General features: G+C 42.8%; 1 protein-coding gene across 1 annotated transcript in view; it reads left to right on the forward strand.

The window, feature by feature from the left end:
* The window catches only part of si:dkey-9i23.8 (parapinopsin), a 36,707-nt gene extending 16,213 nt beyond the window's left edge, over positions 1–20,494 (forward strand). Inside the window, exons 6-9 of the mRNA XM_038733229.1 lie at positions 1,193–1,331; positions 4,316–4,480; positions 19,893–19,977; positions 20,120–20,494. Coding sequence (XP_038589157.1) covers positions 1,193–1,331; positions 4,316–4,480; positions 19,893–19,977; positions 20,120–20,329 — 599 coding nt within the window. The 3' untranslated portion in view covers positions 20,330–20,494. The remainder of the gene's footprint in view (positions 1–1,192; positions 1,332–4,315; positions 4,481–19,892; positions 19,978–20,119) is intronic.
* The last annotated feature ends 180 nt before the right edge of the window (positions 20,495–20,674 follow it).

Consider the following 20,674-nt stretch of genomic DNA (forward strand, 5'->3'; position numbering starts at 1 on the left):
AAAAGAGATATAGAAAATATATTGCCATATTTGTGTTGAGGAGATGTTATTACAAATTGTATGTAATGTAGGGATATGAGTAAGTAAGCTAACATAAAAATTCAACAAGGATAATATATCTATATATCTATAGATCTATCTATCTATATATCTATATATCTATAGATATATAGATATATATCTTAACAACGGTCGGTTCGGCTTTCTGCGGCCGCATGCCTTCGTGTGCCACGAAGGCCATGCCCTTCGAAGGATGCGGTCCCTGAATTGAGACACAGCTCCAATGTGCCAAGGTATTCGAATTCGAATGTAAACTTAAACCAAACCTACTGATAAAAGAAAGGAGAAACCAAGACTAAACAGTGACAATTCCAGGATAACGTGGATGTGTTTTCGCACCTTGAATTGTTCCATGAACCCATCCCATCTGTCAAAGGGGTACTATGAAGAGGCTATCTGATATGGTCATGGGGGTACGTTGAACAAAACCGATTAAGAGCGACTGGTTTAAGGGACACACAGATGGGTCTCTGGAGAAGATTCGCACCTCACAAGAGTGATTTGAGTCATCCTGTGACAAAAAGGTGAAAATCTTATCTTTTGTACATTTAAAAAAGCCAGGAAATGCATTTTGAATTTGGAGTGAATACTTTCTTAGGTGATTAGGTTTAAATTATCTTTATGACTTGAGTTATTTACACAAATTTTATACTCCAGTCTGTTAACTGGTGATATTCTATATACTATAGTATGAATATTACAGATAAAACGGGTACAATAAACAACCCTTCTGAGAGGCCACAAAACATTGTAGCCTACTCTTATACTGGGGGCTGTGGCCTGATGGATTCCCAGCTCCTCCAGTCTGCGTCAAGGTGTCCTTGGGCAATGCTGAACCCTGTAAATGATTAGTTCCTTTACGACAAGCAGTAGACCCTTGTATGGTAGCCTCTGCCATCAGTGTGTGAATTGGTGAATGTGACATGTAGTGTAAAGTGCTTTAAGTGGTTGAAATACAACATTTCCACAAGTACAGTCTATTTACCATTTTGATGAACCAAGCTAAAACTGAAAGTATTGTGAATCTTCGCTGATGCATTCGTTAACACTAGCCTTTGTATTAATATCACTATAGTAGGTAACAGTCCCATAATTTCTTTGAGTTTGAGAGTTTTTTTCTTTTTCTTTACAGCTATCCTCTGTGTGCAGCGGCTGATTGGCATGGGCTCCAGAGGAGGCGCACTCTTTGTTGTTATGGTGACAGCGTGCTTTGCTTCTTGGGTGACAGGGGTGGTGTTCGGGAGTGTTCCTGTTTTCTACTCCTGGATCAAGTATGTAGTTTATGCAGTTGGTGTTCCATGGTCTGCACGTTGTTTCTACTCTTTTCATCTCCATCATGTCTTCTTGCTTGGCAGTGGCATGATGTCGTCTGTGTTTGGCTTTGTTGCTGCCCGGCTATCTCATTCTGTCCTACCTATCCTGTGTGTTTCTCTGTTTGTTTGCCACTGACTTGCTGCTCAGGTGTATGATTGTCAAACTCTCCTATTAATCAGAGCCTCTCTGGTGGATCAAAGTGCTTCAAATCAATGGGTTAGTTTTCTGAAAGCCACGCTTGTGCCAGCAGCCAACAATCCTTGTTGTGCCTTGTTACACCGAAGCTCTCTAAAATACCTAGGGGGGAAAGGGTCCGCAGTCCAGGTGAAGCTGAGGTAACTCTGGAAATGAGATGTCATTGGAAAACCAATAATTTCTGGAGCTACGTGGAATATATGGTTTCACCGTATACCATGGTATGAAAATGGACATTTACAAATCTACAGTATTTAAATTGAAGCATATTAGTGTTATTTAAAATCTCTGTATCTATCTATCTATATCTGTCTGGACATAATATATTTTTATATTTTACAAATCTCAATGATCTCATAATGTCTAAGAAACTAGATGTTCTGTTTCTGGCTGTAACCTGGCAATATGGAAAAGATTTTAAGATGGCAGCGCATGTAGACACGGTGGCCAGTAGCCAAGTATATGTATGTGATCTGTTTGTTCTCCTCCCAGAGTTAAGCTCAGCATTAGCTTGTTTCACACTCCTGTTAGCATGTGAAGTTAGCTTGCAGACTTGTTTTGCAGCTGCAAGAGCTAACTCACTTGTTTGCAGGGATTGTTAGCAGGCTGTTGCGTCGCTGCCGTAAGACTTCATTTTGACTTGTGGTTCATAGAGTCTCCAAAAGGAGCCAGAACTTTCAGCTATGAAGCTCCTATCTTGTGGAACCAGGTTCCAGTTTGGGTTCACATTCTCCACATTTAACCTGCTGCTCCTATTTTTATCATTACTTCTAGTATTCTGTACTCCCTGGCTCTCCCACCTGTTTAGACTTGACACAAGTCTAAACAAGACACAGACAAGGTAACAGTGACAGCAACTTTAGCATTTAGCTGAAATCATGATTTATTGTTGAGTTGAAGCCAAAGTAAGCCACAGACCTCAGCTGAAAATGTGCACACGTGCGTTTGGTGTTCTCCTTTTTGAACCATGAGTTGGAGTTTATAAAGTGTCCGACCAGAGAGGGGAACACTTTGGATCACTGCTACACCACCGTTAGCAGTGCCTATCACGCCGTCACATGCGCACCACTGGGACACTCTGATCACGTGATGGTCCATCTGATCCCTGCTTACAGGCAAAAACTAAAGCTCTGTAAACCTGTGGTGAGGACATCAAAGAAGTGGACTAGTGAAGCTGTTGAGGACCTACAGGCATGTTTGGACTGTACTGACTGGGATGTTTTCAAGAAGGCTACCAACAATCTGGAAGAGTTTACAGAGGCTGTGACGTCCTATGTCAGCTTCTGTGAGGACAGCTGCATTCATTCCAACACAGACCATAACAATGACAAACCCTGGTTCACAGCTAAACTCAGACAACTAAGGTTGGAAAAGGAGGCATTTAGGAGTGGTGACAGGGCCGGGTGCAGGGCGTTAAAGTACAGGTTTAGCAAGGAGGTGCGAGAAGCTAAACGACTGTACGCAGCGAGACTAAAGAACCAGTTCTCTGCAAACGACGCCACTTCTGTCTGGAGGGGGTTCAGACAGATCACAAAATATAAACCCAAAGTCCCCCACTCCATAAACGATTCTCGCCTGGCAAATGAGCTGAACCAGTTCTACTGCCGCTTTGAGAGTCAATCGGATACCATCCCCCGTGACTCCTCCGCTCAGCTTCAGCCTCAGTCCATCACATCTTCCCCTCCCTCCTCAGAGCTGGCCAGCTCCACCCCCTCCCCTCCTCTCTCCATCACAGAGAGGGAAGTCAACAGTCTTTTCAGGAGGCAGAAACCCCGCAAAGCAGCTGGGCCGGACTCTGTCTCCGGACTCTGTCTCCCCATCCACCGTGAAGCACAGTGCTGATCAGCTGTCTCCAGTGTTCACAGACATTTTTAACATCTCACTGGAGACATGCCATGTGCCAGCCTGCTTCAAAGCCTCCACTATCATCCCTGTCCCCAATAAACCAAGGACCACTGGACTAAACTAACTAACTAACGCTCCTGGACCCCTTGCAGTTCACCTACAGAGCCAACAGGTCTGTAGATGATGCCGTGGACTCCCCAGGAACCTACGCCAGGATCCTGTTTGTGGATTTCAGCTCTGCTTTTAACACATTAACGCATTATCCCGGACCTGCTGCAGGACAAGCTCTCTCAGCTGAACGTGCCTGACTCCACCTGCAGGTGGATCACTGACTTCCACGTGAAGCTGGGAAAACATGTCTGACTCCAGGACCATCAGCACCGGTTCCCCTCAAGTTCTTTCCCCCCTTCTCTTCTCCCTATACACCAACAGCTGCACCTCCAGTCACCAGTCACCAGTCACCAGTCTGTCAAGCTCCTGAAGTTTGCGGACGACACCACCAGCTAATCTCAGGTGGGGATGAGTCCGCCTACTGGTGGGAGATCGACCATCTGGTGACCTGGTGCAGCCAGAACAGTCTGGAGCTCAACGCTCTGAAGACCGTGAATGTAAATGCTCCGTACTTGTATAGCGCCTTTCTAGTCTTTTCGACCACTCAAAGCGCTTTTACACTACATCTGCATTCACCAGTCATACACATTCATACACTGAGCTCAAGTGCTCAAACGTATGTGTAAAACACTACTTGGCAATAAAGCTCCTTCTGATCTGACTCTGACCTTTCGATGTCTATTCAGCAACTTCAAGCCTACATCTTTCTGTTTCGATCATTAATGAATTGTTTAATCATATCTGTTGATCGTGTGGTCTTTGCTAGTGAATTTGTTACTTTCTATTGCAGGTATGACCCTGCAGAGATGATGTGTGCTGTCCTCTGGGAACGCAGTTACTCAGACATGCTGGTCTACATTCTCTGTGCTTTTTCCATCTGTATCTTCCTCCCCTTCCTCTTCATCTTCCTCTGCTCTCTACTGAGGGCCACCGTCTGCCGCTCGAGCTGCAATAGGTAAAGCCCTCAGGGCAGCCCTCAGGGCAGATTTTTTCAAGTGACACAACACAAAGTGGAAAGTAGTCAGATGATGTTTTAGTCATTTAAAAATGCAATAACTGATGTTGGATATGCCAGAGGATACAACTTGTTTAACCATAGAGCAGGTCAGGATTAGTCCTGCAATCCTATAGTGTTGCTATTGATTTTGTATTGAACTGTGTTATCTACGCTGCATTGTGTATGAGATCATTCAGCGAAGGCATCACAGTTCAAACAGTACGTTTAACAGTCTGTAAACACATCATTGTTCAGATGCACTGCTGATTCTGACTTTCTTCAGGTAGGGAATAAGTTAATCTTTTGCTGAAACAAGCTATTATGTTCAGTTCAGTTCCTTTCAGTGTTGAGCTGCCAACTTCACTCTCTGTCACCAGTGAGGAGCTCCACTGCGAAACTGATTCAGTCAGTTCCAACGCTGATTCAGTATGATCAGTTCTGTTTCCCGAGTTTTTCTGGAACTTTGATGACATTTTGATGTACGTGTCATTTTTCTGTCCCCTATTGGCTGAAACTGAGAAGGGACAGTCAGGGCACAGTGGCTCTGGAACAACCTAGATGAGGAAATTAGGTCGACTGAATCAATTAACTCTTTTAAATCCTTTGTTAAAACATACTTTTATCGTAGAGCCTTTTACATGATTTTATTTTAAGTATCATTTTGTCACTTGAGACATGACTTTTATTTCTCTGTTTTTGTTTTACCTGTTTTTATTGTTTTATGTGATTCAGCACTTTGTAATGTTGGTTTTAAAAGTGCTCTATTAATAAAGATTATTAGTATTATTATTAGTAGTAGTAGTAATAGTAGTAGTATGAAGATAAGATACAAAAAATAAACATATCTCAACACATGCTCTCATATACATTAGACAGGTACTTATATAGTAAGAACATTAACTCCTTCCTCCAATGGCAGTTTTTAATTGAACAACCCTGTCGGATGCATTCCCTGCAATAAATGTAGCACAGCCCTTGCACAAAGAGATATTGCACGCCCCTAATAACATATGTATTGCACAAATGACATACTGCAAAACCCAAATAGCCTACATATTGCACAAATGACATACTGCAAAACCCAAATAGCCTACGTATTGCACAAATGACATATTGCACAACCCAAACAGCCTACGTATTGCACAAATGACATACTGCAAAACCCAAATAGCCTACGTATTGCACAAATGACATATTGCACTAATTACATATTGCACAACCCAAACAGCCTACGTATTGCACAAATGACATATTGCACAACCCAAACAGCCTACGTATTGCACAAATGACATACTGCAAAACCCAAATAGCCTACGTATTGCACAAATGACATATTGCACTAATTACATATTGCACAAACCAAACAGCCTACGTATTGTACAAATGACATATTGCACAACCCAAACAGCCTACGTATTGCACAAATAACATATTGCAGTAATTACATATTGCACAACCCAAACAGCCTACGTATTGCACAAATGACATATTGCACTAATTACATATTGCACAACCCAAACAGCCTACGTATTGTACAAATGACATATTGCACAACCCAAACAGCCTACGTATTGTACAAATAACATATTGCAGTAATTACATATTGCACAACCCAAACAGCCTACGTATTGTACAAATGACATATTGCGCAACCCAAATAGCCTATGTACTGGCCACGGGGAGTCGTCCGACCTCTGTGGGCTTAGCTCGACGCTTAAAAAAAGAATTAAAAGCTTAAAAAAAGAACTGTGTCGTTTTTGAATAAACTAGTGTAACTTAATGGACTGATAACTTTTAACAAAACAAAAGAAAGAAAATAAAACAAGTAAAGTTGCTGTTAAACAAGGGAAAAATTGATGTCGCGGCACTTCGAAACAAAGACTTCGTTGCGCTGGTCGAATTCTTAGGCGTGCATGCTGGGCGCGTGCCGAAGTGTCCAGAGAGCAGAGCGGAGAGCGGAAGAGAAGAGAGCGGACGACGTCGTGTGTCACTCTTTTGTTGTCTGGGGCGTGGTTCCCCAGAGGGCAGTCCTTCGTTGCCGCTGGGCGGGCCGTTTTCCGGTTTCCCGAGAGACTGTCTTTCTAAACCTTTAATGTCTATAAAAGAAAAAAGAAAATCTATTTGCGCGTATTATAATCAAATATTTTCCACAATCAAACCTCACTGGTCAAACAGTTGTACCGTTCTGAGTTTAAGCATTTGGTAACAGGAAAACACTTGTCAAATTATTGGTCATGATAAATAATGAGTGACATTTACACTTGATCATAAATTGCCATACATTAATGGCATTTCCGACGATGGTATGTAATACTCATTTTGGGAGAGTTGGGGGAGCTCAGGTTACATGAAGAAAGCTTAGATTAATCCAAAAACAATCTTTCCTTAGGAAATGGGAAATTTAGGTATTTGTCCTCACATTCAAGCTGGCAATTAATAGTGTAAAGTATCACATTTATCATCATTTCTAAAGGAATTGTGTGAGAAAGTATTGTGAACAAGCACTGGTTACACGTAAAATGAAAGTGTCCTTAATCTTGCTGAAAATTAAAACACTGCAAAAATAACTTATTAAGATTCTTTTCAGCAATAATATCAACAACAGATAGCAACAACATGGTAACATAACTACTCAAATAGAGGCAGCGCCACTACTAACTTAGAAAGGATTATTATTTGAAGAGAACAGTTTATAATGAAACATTGTTTTAGCTCAAGAAGGCAGGAGTTTGTCAGGGAAAATAATTCCTTCCCAAATAATACGGAGTCAAATAGATGTGTTGAATCATTTCTTTATGTAAGCTTAAGCATTTCCTCTCCTTAAGTACAGAACAAGTACAAAGCAAACAACAGCCAGCAAATGGTAGATGAAGGAAAACAAATGGGAGAGTATTAGCATACACTCAAAAACTATTCCTGAGCTAAGAAAGGAAATGCAAATGTATTTGGCATCAGATGTTTCTCTGTCTCTTGATTGGTCTATGTTAAAACTCTCACCTACATGACAGCAGATGTTTATTGTAAATCAGACAACCTTTAGTTTAGGAATAAAAACCCTGTGACCAATGCGCACACAACAGTGTAATTTTTTTAAACTTTCCAAATGATCTTATGAACCATTAACAACTCATATATAAATAGTTTGTCATTAAAATTGAAAATACAATTATTAAGCACATTATAGATGAGCTTATTAATAAAGAATACAACATTTATAAGTGTGTTTATGAATGACTTACATATGAACAATGTTTTAAGATGATGAATTCCATATTTACTAATACTTAACTAATGCTTTATAGTGTGTAGATATCATAAAATGCTACAAAATATCAGAGTAAAAATATAAAGGAGTGTGGATATGTACAATATTTACTTAATTAAAGGAATTGTTATGGTGAACAGTAATAATGAATAAATAGTAGCAGCAGAGTATTGCACATTAGTATTTAAGCAGGTGTTATTGCACAAAACAGAGGATAATGTCCAGTTTAAAACTAAGTGTCTGTGTGTCACTTTACGAGGTAGTTGTAGTCCGAGGTGTAGATGGTAAACAGTGTTACAGGCCCACATACTGTGGTCTGCCAGTCAGGCAGTCAACAATCCAGGACACGAGGGGGGCATCCACCTGCATCGCTGTCAGCTTCTCACCCAGCAGGGCCGGACGGATGGTGTTGAAAGCACTGGAGAAAAACATGACCCTCACAGTGCTCACCAGCTTGGCCAGGTGGGTATAGATGCAGTTGAGCAGGAGGATGAAGGCGTCCTCAACTCCCAGTTGGGGCAAGTAGGCGAACTGGTGTGGGTCCAGGAGAGGTCTTAGCAGCAGCTGATCCAGAACCAGTCTCTCCAGGGTCTTCATAATGTGTGAGGTCCTTTGAGTTATTGGGACGTGGCGTCTTTGGAACAGGAACGAAGCAAAATGTCTTCCACATCACAGGAACCCTTTGGAGACTCAGGCTCAGGTTGAAGACATGGTCAAGGGGGCTGTCTTCTCAACTGGTCAGCAGGTGGGGGAGGGGAGGAGTCGACAGACTGGAGAGAGCTGTTAATCTGAGAGCCAGGGGAGGGGGGAGTAGGGGTCTCCCAGGAGGAGGGCGGGAGGACAGTGAGGAGGAGGAGGGGGTGGAGGTATCTGAGGGTAGACAGCAGCTAAATTACTTTTATCCAAAGCAACTACAACAACTTACAATTGCAATTGTCAGAGGTCAAACTGAACAGTCTTTGTTGGGACAGTGCAGTCCACACAGAAGATAATGTAGCCCAAGATATATTCAGTAAGCCCATAACTGTTCTCTCCATGTGGCTATGAGTGCATCCCAGTCTGTCACCTCGAAACATCCCTGTCTTGTGGTCGCAGGCTGCCTTTTCACCAGAGGCACATGATGTGAACCAGGTTGTGGTGTGTGTCTGGGATTACACCATCTGTTGCAAGCCCCCCGCCTTTATGCTTACCGCTCTCGGTGCAGTCTCTGTCGGCCCGAACAGTCTGAAAGCCGTCGATGGAGACGTTGTAGTGTGGTGTAGCCAAGTCTCCGTGAAGCACATTAAACTACACTCCCGGAACTCCCTCTGACTCCGGGCTAGTCACACACATTCATACACTGAGCCTAAGTGCTCAAACGGAAACTAACATTCACACACATTCATACACAGGCGGAACAGCCGGGGTTCAGTATCTTGCCCAAGGACACTTCGACACGCAACCAGGGGGAGCCAGGGATTGAACCGCCGACCTTCCGATTAACGGCCAATCCGCTCTATCTCCTGAGCCACAGCCGCCCCCGCCAGTGAACCTCACGTTGCCCATGATGAGAGAAGGGAGACGCAGCTTAAATCTCCTCTCTTAAGTCTCTGTTGTCTGGACCCTGTCTTTTCCCTCGCCGTTTCGTTCCTCCTCTGCATCCTCCCTGTGTCCTCCACATCTCAGTGGGGATGTCTGTGGGCCTGGACGCCATGCCGGTCAGCTTCAGCGCGATCAACTGGTGCCAGGTGTAAACAAAGCGGCCACGAAGTTGCTGTGCAACACTGCTGTGGCTTACCAAAACTCTCCCAACTTGCATGATTTGAGAGAGTGTAGTTTAAATCTTCACACAAGTGAGATATACCGGAGCAGAGTCACGTTACTACACAGGCGGTAGGATGTTTCAAGGGGAAAGTAAGTTACATGAATACACACGCCAATGACTTTGTAAGCAAAGTTTGAGGACTGAAACTGGACCCAGGTGAATCCATGGTGTCCTATATATATATATATAATATGACTTTCTTCTATGACTTTCACATGCATCCCCACCGTGGAGGCAGTAGAATCTGTAAGGAACCCTGGACAACAGAATTAGCCTCATCCCTGAGGCTTTAACTTTAACTTTCTTCCCCACCGACATCTGGAGGAGGACACACAGAGGTTGCAGAGGAGGAACGAAACGGCATGGAAAGAGAGAGGGGTCCAGTGTAGCAGATCTAGGCTACGTAAAATTTTAATACAGTTATGAAAATTAATATTTCCGGGAATATTAACTTATGCCTCTAAATTAGGAGCACCACCTAAAGATTTGCTTGTCCACCCAAGGCTTTAGGTCCTTGAGTACAGCCTGAGAATTACACGAATTTCTGGTCATTCATTAGTTGTTACTGGTTCAGTTATTCTGAAATCGTAAACTCTAGTCAATCAGTCAATCTCAAATCTGAGGATGAGTTCTATGTATAGGGACTCTAGATTCTTAATAACACACACACAACATCACTGTGCTAAAGGTGAATTTATTACACAGACTTTATTAACAAAAGAGAGTACAATAGTGGGTAAATGTGGTAATATTACAGGGACAACTGTCAATATGACAACCAGGAGGTAATGAACAGGGTAGCCTATGTAAGGCTCGATTGAATTTCAGTTTATATTGTAGAGGGAGAGAATTCTACAAGTATGAGGGAATGAATGACCGAAATTAGGTTGCAGATTTAGTTTGACTAATCTAGGGGTTTATTAACTGTGGATGGAGCCAACTAGAGAACACCAATGAGTCACAGAGTGTGGTTTGTTTTGCCCTACTGTTGCCGCAGGTCCCGTACCAAGGCTCGACTGCCGGTTGGCTTGTGGAGTTGGTTCTGGCCCGACCCCAGTGGCATTTTCGAGTTGAGTTCGAAACCGGTGGATTTGTTCCGGAGTCCTTTATGTGAAGCGCTTGCAGCAACGGGCCGGGCCGTCAGCCCAGGCTTTTACTCTGATCTCAGTTCGTTTGGTGTCGCTATAGTGGAGCCCACTCCGGGTTCTATCGTCAGAGCCGTGGTTTCATTCATTCAAGGCCATAAATGAAGGCTTCTGAGTTTCTGGTCCAAAGTTGTTCAAAACGATCGGATGAGGTTGCAACAACAAAATCAAATAAACTCACACATTGGCCGTAGGTTCGCAAGGCCTCGGGAATATAGGCTATTTAATGTTGCTGAGATTAAATAGGTCTGGGGAAAGTTTCACCCAGGCAGCTCCAAACAAAAATCAAAATCTCCCGCTAAGAAAATTGAGATTCAGGGTCGTAGCTTTCTCAGCTCGTTTGAAGCGAATTTAAGTACGAAATGGAAAAAAGATCGGAATTTCAAAAAGTAAAAGAAGTTAAGAGAGCATTCAAGTTTAGTTTCAAGAGAGTTTTTTTTTAGAAGAAGAAGAAACTTTTTTTTAGAAGAGAAGAGAAAGACAAAAGACAGCAAGGCCATTTATTTGACTTCATTAGGTAGTGGTGACGTCAATTTGGTAGGGGGTCTCAAGGGAAGTCCCCCAAAGGTGTTAACTTTTTGGGATAAAGTAATATACATTGCGCGTATTTCCCTTTAATCTCTCTCTCCACAATATCGACATTTGGAAAAATACTCCATTCTAAACATTCGGACAAAGACAATTAAAACGAGGCTAAACACTATGGAAAAAGGTTATAATGGTTATATAAAACGTAACAACGCTTAATTACATGTCCTCAGTATACTTGCTGGTTACTGGCTTTAACTCGAGACCATTTAGATGTAAGCGTGGCAGCAATCATTCATCACATCATAGCGATCATAGTCAGTGTAAGCCGAGTTTTAAACACTTGCGTGTTATACCTTTCCTGTCCCCTTGGTGGCGCTCGGGTCACACGAGAAAACAGTAGACATTCCACTTGTGAGATTTACCAATTTAACTGAGAGGCTGGTGATACACACAGGCGTATCAATGGATATTTTAGTAGGAAATTGTATATGAAACATTTAACTAAAGCATTAGGGGCGGCTGTGGCTCAGGAGGTAGAGCGGGTTTGCCGTTAATCGGAAGGTCGGCGGTTCAATCCCTGGCTCCCCCTGGTTGCGTGTCGAAGTGTCCTTGGGCAAGATACTGAACCCCGAATTGCCCCTGGCGGCTATTCCGCCAGTGTATGAGTGAGTGTGAATGTTAGTTTCCGTTTGAGCACTTAGGCTCAGTGTATGAATGTGTGTGACTGGTGAATGCAGATGTAGTGTAAAAGCGCTTTGAGTGGTCGAAAAGACTAGAAAGGCGCTATACAAGTACGGAGCATTTACATTTACATTTAATACTGAACAGACAGTGATTACTAGGGAGTAACAGGGATGAATTAAGACAAAACAGAAAGAGGTTAGGGAACTCCTCAAGATCACTTTCTTATGGGTCTGCTAGTTTTCAAACATCACTAAAAGGATAACAACAGGGTCATTACTTACTAAACTCAGAGGCAAACGCCACTGCTCACTTAGCAAGGTTATTATTTAAACAGAACAAACACAGTTATAATGGAACCTTGCTTGGTTCGAGAAACAGGGGTTGTTAGAGTCTCTTTTCTCTGCATTCCTGGCTTATCGCATGGGCTATTACAGAACGAAATGGTGGTTTATGGCTCAGCCGTTCTGTGGAGAGAAAAGAGTCAGATTGAGGCCGGAGGTCACCTGCGGGAGGGAGAAAGGGGTCAGATAGCCCCTTTTCCTGTCCTGTGGACTGTCTTTAGTGACACCTTTACGGCTAGGAAGGTTCACTAAGGCTCTTTGAATACACAATCCTTAAGCGATGCATTGTCTGATTGAGTCTCTGCCGGTCCTTACCAAACACCAGGCGATGACTCTGGTTTTTACATGTGAAAAGGTCAACTCTAACAACAAAGAGAAACTTCCCTCCCTCTTTTGACACCATCTGACCTTCTTTGAAGTGCGTCTGGTTGAGTTCACAACACCAGACAACAGAGACTTAGGAGAAGGAGATTTAAGCCGTGTCTCCCCTCTCTCGTCATGGGCAATGTGAGGTGGACGAGCTAACAGCGTTAGCCCGGAGTCAGAGGGAGTGTAGTTTAATGTGCTTCACGGAGACTTGGCTACACTTGGATATTCCTGACCACAACGTCTCCATTGATGGATTTCAGACTGTTTGGGCTGACAGAGATTGCACCGAGAGCGGTAAGTGTAAAGGCGGGGGGACTACCGTTTTAGTTAACAACAGATGGTGTAATCCCGGTCACATTACGGTGTATCTGTAGCTGTGTATCTGTAAATTTCACATGCCATCGCTGTAGCTGTTTACATTCCGCCCTCTGCCAACCCGACGTCGGCGTGTAATGCCATCCATACCGCCATTTCTGAACTCCAGACTCAACACCCGAGTACCCTCATAGTGATCTCGGGTGAATTCAACCACGTCACCATGACCACCACACTTACTAACTTCACCCAGTATGTGAGCTGCCATACTAGAGAGGAGAGGACTCTGGACCTGCTGTATGCTGACGTTAAGGATGCATACAGCTCTTCATCCCTCCCCTCCCAGGCAGGTCACACCACAACCTGGTTCATTTCTATCCCTGCTATGTGCCACTGGTAAAAGGCACAACCAACCGACAACAAGGACGGTGAGGATATGGTCGGAGGAGCCTATGAATGTAAATGCTCCGTACTTGTATAGCGCCTTTTCGACCATTCAAAGCGCTTTTACACTACATCTGCATTCACCATTCACACACTGAGCCTAAGTGCTCAAACGGAAACTAACATTCACACACAGGCGGAACAGCCTTCGACACGCAACCAGGGGGAGTTAGGGATTGAACCGCCGACCTTCCGATTAACGGCCAACCCGCGGCTATTCCGCCAGTGTATGAATGAGTGTGAATGTTAGTTTCCGTTTGAGCACTTAGGCTCAGTGTATGAATGTGTATGACTGGTGAATGCAGATGTAGTGTAAAAGCACTTTGAGTGGTCGAAAAGACTAGAAAGGCGCTATACAAGTACGGAGCATTTACAAATGCTTCCCACAATCGAACCTCCAGGCTCATTGTTCAGCAAATGTTTATGTTCCCTGTATCCAACCATCTTTTTATCACCTTAGTTAGAGAATAAATTCACTGTAATATAATCAAGAGCTTTGTGTGTTGCCTATTTCTAGTTCCTGCCAAGAGAATTGACCCTTTAGATATGAGACTGACTGACTGATTTAAGATAATTGAGCGATTATTAACTAACTGATCACTAGTAATAATTGTATAATTATTCAAAACTACCTAGAGGTCCGGAGACTCTAGGATTATAACAACTCCGGTGGTGCCCTGAAACGAGGAAAATTTTGATTTTATGAATCTTCAATTATGAATTCATAATTGGGTATCAATTCTCATAAATCTATTAAAATGCATAACTAAAGATTTTTAGGTCTGCTACACGTGGGACAGGCTACATGATCCGCTGCTGAAACAGTTCTTACTGGCTTCCAGCGTGAGTTGAAACCAGAACTAAACTGCTGCGAACACACAGTCTGTGTGAGTCCGAGGTGATATGAGCCTACGTCCATCCCTCAGAATTCCCATGATGCATTAGGGTGAAGAGAGTTTTGTAAAAATGTGCTAATAAGTTTACCATTTGTTTGAAATAGAAGTGTTACTTTATGATTTATGTCTATTAAAACGTGTCTCCTTAGAATATAGTGTTTTTTGTTGGTAATTGTCATTCTTGTGGTGAAGGGACTGTTTCATTTGATAAGAACTGGTGAATTTTACCAGATTAGGGTCTGTGCATACAGCGTTTCATTTAGCTGTGATCAAGGAGCTCATTGTAGTCTACAGGAAAAAAGAAAACAAACATTCAACTACTAATCATCAACGGGGACTGTGTGAAGCGGGTGGCAGACTTCTGATTCCTGGGAGTCCACATTGAGGAGGGTTTAACCTGGAGCAGGAACACCTCTGAGCTGCTAAAAAAGGCCCAGCAGAGACTTTATTTCCTGAGAGTACTCAGGAGGAACAACATCACACAGAGGCTGCTGGTGTCCTTCTACCAAGCTGCCCTCTCCTCACACTGGAAGAACTACACAGTTCCCGCTGTCTCAAAAAAATCCAGGGACACCTCTCATCCAGGCCACCCCCTGTTCGAACTGTTACCGTCAGGCAGAAGGTACAGGCAAAAACAAATAGACACAGCTTTTATCCATCAGCAATAACTGTAATCAACGCTGCTATATTGAACTGAACTTATTGAGGGATTGGTGCAATATGTGTGACTGTGTATGTGTATATGAATGCCTGTTCATGCTGCTTTTAGCTACTATTTATTTTACTATTTTAAGTTATATGTTAGGAATGATGCACTGGCTGGTCAGTACTTTGACATTTCGTTGTACATGTGACAAGGACAATGAAGTTTTCTATTTCTATTTCTATAATCAACTAACCTTAACATCACCAACGACTTAAGGGGCACCCTACCCAGCCGGGGCCCTGGGTCGGCCACACCTATGCTACCTCCACTTATGGACATGCTGCTAGATTTCTATTTTTGTGCATAAGGCCAAAGACTGCTGTATTGTCTCACTCACAAGTTACATATACATGAAATATAATTGTCAGGGTGGAGTCTACTGCAGTCGTTAGTTCAATTCAATTCAATTCAGTTTCATTTATATAGCGCCAAATCACAACAACAGTTATCTCACAGTGCTTTTCATTAAAGAGCAGTTCTAGACCGTACTCTATGATGCTATTTACAGAAGCCCAACAGTTCCCACTAAGAGCAAGCACTAGACAACAGAGGCAAGGAAAAAAATTCCTTTTAAGAGGCAGAAACCTCGAGCAGAACCATGGCTCAGGGTGGGCGGACATCTGCCTCGACCGGTTGGGGTGAAGGAGAGAGAGGGAGAGAGAGAGAGAGAGAGAGAGAGAGAGAGGGAGAGAGAGAGAGAGCAGTAGAGGAACAGAGAGAAAAAGAGAGGGATGTAAGGAGAGAGAGGGGAGGGAGGCAGCCTACACAATATACACACACAGAGGTACAGACAGTAAAGGTGATGTTGCTATAGACTGAATGAATAATGGTACAGATATTTATAGTGGTGTTAATGGTAACAGTCATAATGTTAATGATTATAATAACAATAATAACAATAGGACTAGGAACAATAGTTGTTGCAGCAGAGGGTGTCGAGCAGGAAGACGGGGGCAGCAGGTGGCCCGCAGCCACAGATCCAGACTCCACAGCTCCAGAGTCAGAAACACCTGCAGGAAGTGATAGGAGGAGAGAGGAGAGGGACGAGAAAGCACAAGACTACCGGAAAGGGGAGAAGTTGTGTTAGTAACATGCAATAATGGGATGAGGTTGCATACAGAGGGAGAGAAAGTAGAGGAGAGAGGAGCTCAGTGCATCATGGGAAATCCATGATGGGAAGAATGATTTTAAATTCTATTCTGGATTTTGCTGGAAGCCAATGCAGAGAAGCTAAAACAGGAGAAATATGATCTCTTTTCCTGGTTCCTGTCAGAACACGTGCTGCAGCATTCTGAATCAGCTGAAGAGTCTTAATGGACTTTTTTGAGCAGCCTGATAATAAGGAATTGCAGTAATCCAGCCTAGAAGTAACAAATGCATGGACTAGTTTTTCTGCATCATTTTTAGACAGGATGTTCCTGATTTTCGCAATATTACGTAGGTGAAAAAAGGCGGTCCTTGAAATTTGCTTAAAAAAGGTGCTTAGGCCCCAGAACAATAACTTCAGTTTTATCTGAGTTTAACATTAGAAAATTAGGTCATCCAGGTTTTAACATCCTGAAGGCACATTTGAAGTTTAGCTAACTGATGAGTTTCATCTGGCTTGATCGATAGATATAACTGAATATCATCTGCATAACAATGAAAGCTTATGGAATATTTCCTGATAATATTGCCTAAAGGAAGCATATATAAAGTGAACAGGATTGGTCCGAGGACAGATCCTTGAGGAACTCCATGACTAACATCCGGATCAAGTTTGGGCTTTTTCAGAAGAGGTTTAATTACAGTTACTTTAAAGTACTGTGGTACATAGCCTGTTGATAAAGATAGATTGATCATATCTAGTATAGAAGTGCTGACTAAGGGTAAAACATCTTTAAGCAACCTAGTCGGGATGGGGTCTAAGAGGCATGTTGATGGTTTAGATGAAGAAATTATTGAAGTTAGTTGGTAAAGATTGAGGGAAGCAAAACAGTCTAAACATATATCTGGTTCTACAGCTGTTTATAAGGTTCCTGAGTTTGGAGATAATTCGGTGCCAGTTGAGGGCAGGTCTTGGTGAATTTTGTCTCTAGTAGCTAGAATTTTATCATTAAATAAGCTCATGAAGTTATAACTACTGAGAGCATGGGAATACTTGGCTCAATAGAGCTGTGACTCTCTGTCAGCCTGGCTACAGTGCTGAAAAGAAACCTGGGGTTGTTCCTATTTACCTCTATTAATGACGAGTAGTACGCTGCTCTGGCATTACGGAGGGCCTTCCCCTAAGTTTTAAGACTATCTTGCCAAATTAAACGAGAATTTTCCAGTTTGGTGGAACGCCAATTCCTCTCAAGTTTCCGCGATATTTTCTTTAATTTGCGAGTTTCAGTATTATACCATGGAGCTAACCGTCTTTGTTTTATTATTTTCTTTTTTAGAGGGGCTACAGAGTCGAGTGTCATTCGCAGCGAGCCTGCAGCACTATCAACAAGATGATCGATTTGGGAGGGACTGAAATTAGCATAGGAGTCCTCTGTTACTTTGTGACTTGATAATGAATTTAGAGCTGATGGAATCGCATCCTAATCCTAAATTTAGCTACAGCACTATCAGACAAACATCATGTATAGAAATGTTTGCCCAATGGCGTGTAGTTCAGCAATACAAACTCAAAAGTTATCAAACAGTGGTCGGATAAAGAGGGATTCTGTAGGAACACCACTAAATGTTCAATTTCAATACCATACACCAATACACTCGGCCTGTGCCTCGAGGAATGTGAGTATTAATATGACTAGGAGGGGTGGATTCATTTAGGCTAACATATTCTCCATCACCCAGCCAGGTTTCAGTAAGACAAAATAAATCAATATCATAATCTGATATTAGTTCATTTACTAGTACACCTTTAGAAGAGAGAGATCTGACGTCCACATAGTCCACATTTAATTTTCCTATACGTTTGGACTATTGCTCTTGTGGTTTTAATTTTTATGAGGTTTTTATGCACAGCTCCTCTTCTGTTTACCTTTGATTTAAATAATTTCGATGGTCGGGGGGCAGACACTGACCGTCACTATAGGATTTTCACTAAGTAACTCCTGAAATGGAGGAGCAGAGAAGTGTGTTAGACTGCAACTCTGCCTCCTGGTCTCAACTCTGGGTTGTCATGGATTTGGTCCACTAATAAACTTGGCCACATTTCTAGAAATGAGAGCTGCTCCTTCCCAAGTGTGATGGATGCCGTCTCTCCGAACCAGACCAGGTCTTCCCCAGAAAGTCTGCCAATTATCTACAAAGCCCACATCGTTTGCTGGACACCACCTCGACAACCAGCGGTGGAATGACGACATGCGGCTATACATGTCATCACTGGTCAGATTTGGCAGGAGTCCAGAGAAAACTACGGTGTCCGACATTGTTTTTGCATATGTACACACCGACTCAACATTCATCTCAGTGACCTCCGATTGGCGTAACCGGGAGTCATTACCGCCGACGTGAATAACAATCTTACTGTATTTAAGTTTATCCTTAGCCAGCAGTTTCAAATAAGACTCAATGTCGCCCGCTCTGGCCCCAGGGATGCACTTAACTGTGGCCGCTGGCTTCGCTAACTTCACGTTTCTCAAAATGGAGCTGCCAATGATCAGAGTTGGTTTCTCAGCGGGTGTGTCGCTGAGTGGGGAAAATCTGTTAGAAACGTGAACAGGTTGATGGTGTCCCGCGGACTTTGAATGCTTGCGACTATTCCTCCTTCGGACAGTCACCCAGCCCCCCCTTCCTGGCTGCACAGAGGATGCCGGGGGACGGCTACCAGAGGCTAACTCAGGCCGTTCCGCACCGACTACCGGGGACTGGCTAGCTACAGTAGCTGAAGACTGATCTACCAAGATGCAGAGCCGGACTTCTAAATCACTGAGCCTCGCCTCCATGTCTATAAATAAACTACACTTGTTACACATACCATTACCGCTAAAGGAGGCAGAGGAGTAACTGAACATCTGACACACCGAGCAGGAGAAAGTAAGAGAGAGAGGTGGAAGGAGAAGCCATCGCTAGCTGCTAAGCTAAAGTCGCTAACGGCTAAGCTAAAGTACTGTGGCGTCAGCTACCAAAACTTTTGAACAACTATGAGATTGAACAGCAGTCACTAAAACATGGAAAGAACTGTGAGTGCTTAGGCAAAATTACTGTAAGAATAAGAGTTTAGCGGACAGTTGGCTGCTGTAAACTAACAAATGTAACTGTTATTTAGCGAGAGCAGCACAACACGGTACCAACACACAAGCACCGGAAACAGAAATGAGTCGACACGCTTACCGCAGTATGTCAGCAACCAGTCAGCGTCCAGTGGACGTACAGTTAGTATACAGTGTAAAGAGAACTGGAGAGCTAACATAGCTCTGAAGGGCACCAGTGCTGATTGGTGTGGGCTCTGAGAGAGAATAATTCACTCTGAGCAGCTGAGTACGGTTTTTAACAAAAAGTAAAATACCAGTTGAGACTCCAAGAGTGAACATTCACGTGTTTCAGTTTCTGGATGAGCATGTGAGGCTGCAGTGTTAAATGCTGAACTAAATTTGTGTGCATAGGACTTGGGGTCCTCAAGGTGTTTTATATATGTGTATTATAATTATTGTGCTTTAAGTTCTACTCCCTGAAACCATGACTACACCACCTAACCTCCTCCTTAACTGAGCAATTACAACTTACTGCTAATACAGAAATACCTGCAATATACTATCTATTGAAATAGCTACAGCATAATGCTATGCTATTATAGGTAGCTTGAGTGTGCAGGTTAACAAAGGAATTTCTCTGTGCATGTGAACAAAGCAGTAATTCTTCCTCCTCTCTCCATCTTGTTTCCTTGTTGTCTCAGTGATGATGAAGCAGATCTGTCTGCAGTCACTCCTCTGCTGGTGGCCTCCTACATCCTCTGCTACACTCCTTTTGTTGTGTCTGAGGTGACACATGCACTCACTCAAAAGTTACATATACATGAAACAACACAAGCTATTGTATCTGCATGTGCTTAGATGAATTTACACTCGTCCACTTGTCTACTCATAGACTGATTTTGTTTCTTTCTCTCCACTGACAAATCAGATGATCCTGCTGGGCAGGAGGGACCTGTCACCAGCACCTGAGTGGTTAAGGACACTGTCATCAGTGATGTCATACTTGGACTGTGGTCTGAACCCTCTTATCTATTGCTCCCATCAGCACTTCCGGGAGGCAGGCCTGGCCCTGCTGTGGACCAATAAGAAACCCTCATTAGAGCCCGTCCTCAATGCTATCATTAAACATGACTTGTAAACATGTGAGGGGTTTCACATTTATTTCACAGAAATTTCAAAAGGACAACCCCAGAATGGCACATCTTATAAACATGCATTTATCTGACATCGACATCACTATGTAATTACAGACAAATTCCTTGTTTGTGTTAATCTGCTTGACAATAAAGCTGATTTCCGAGAAATGAACGGTCCACTTTTGTTATTCATTTATAAAGTATTTTTTCCCTTTCTTTTAAATGTGTTAAAAGTAAAGAAATATATATTCTTATTGATTCATTTTGTTTTTGTTGCAATAATCCAAATTTCCACCTGAAATGTTTCAATTCAATTTTATCAGCTGAGACACAAGAGGTTTTCTATA

The sequence above is a fragment of the Micropterus salmoides genome, unplaced genomic scaffold, assembly GCF_014851395.1.
Source record: "Micropterus salmoides isolate LMB-PRFRI ecotype aquatic unplaced genomic scaffold, ASM1485139v1 Ms_hic_scaffold_1, whole genome shotgun sequence".
Classification (NCBI taxonomy): Eukaryota; Metazoa; Chordata; class Actinopteri; order Centrarchiformes; family Centrarchidae; genus Micropterus; species Micropterus salmoides.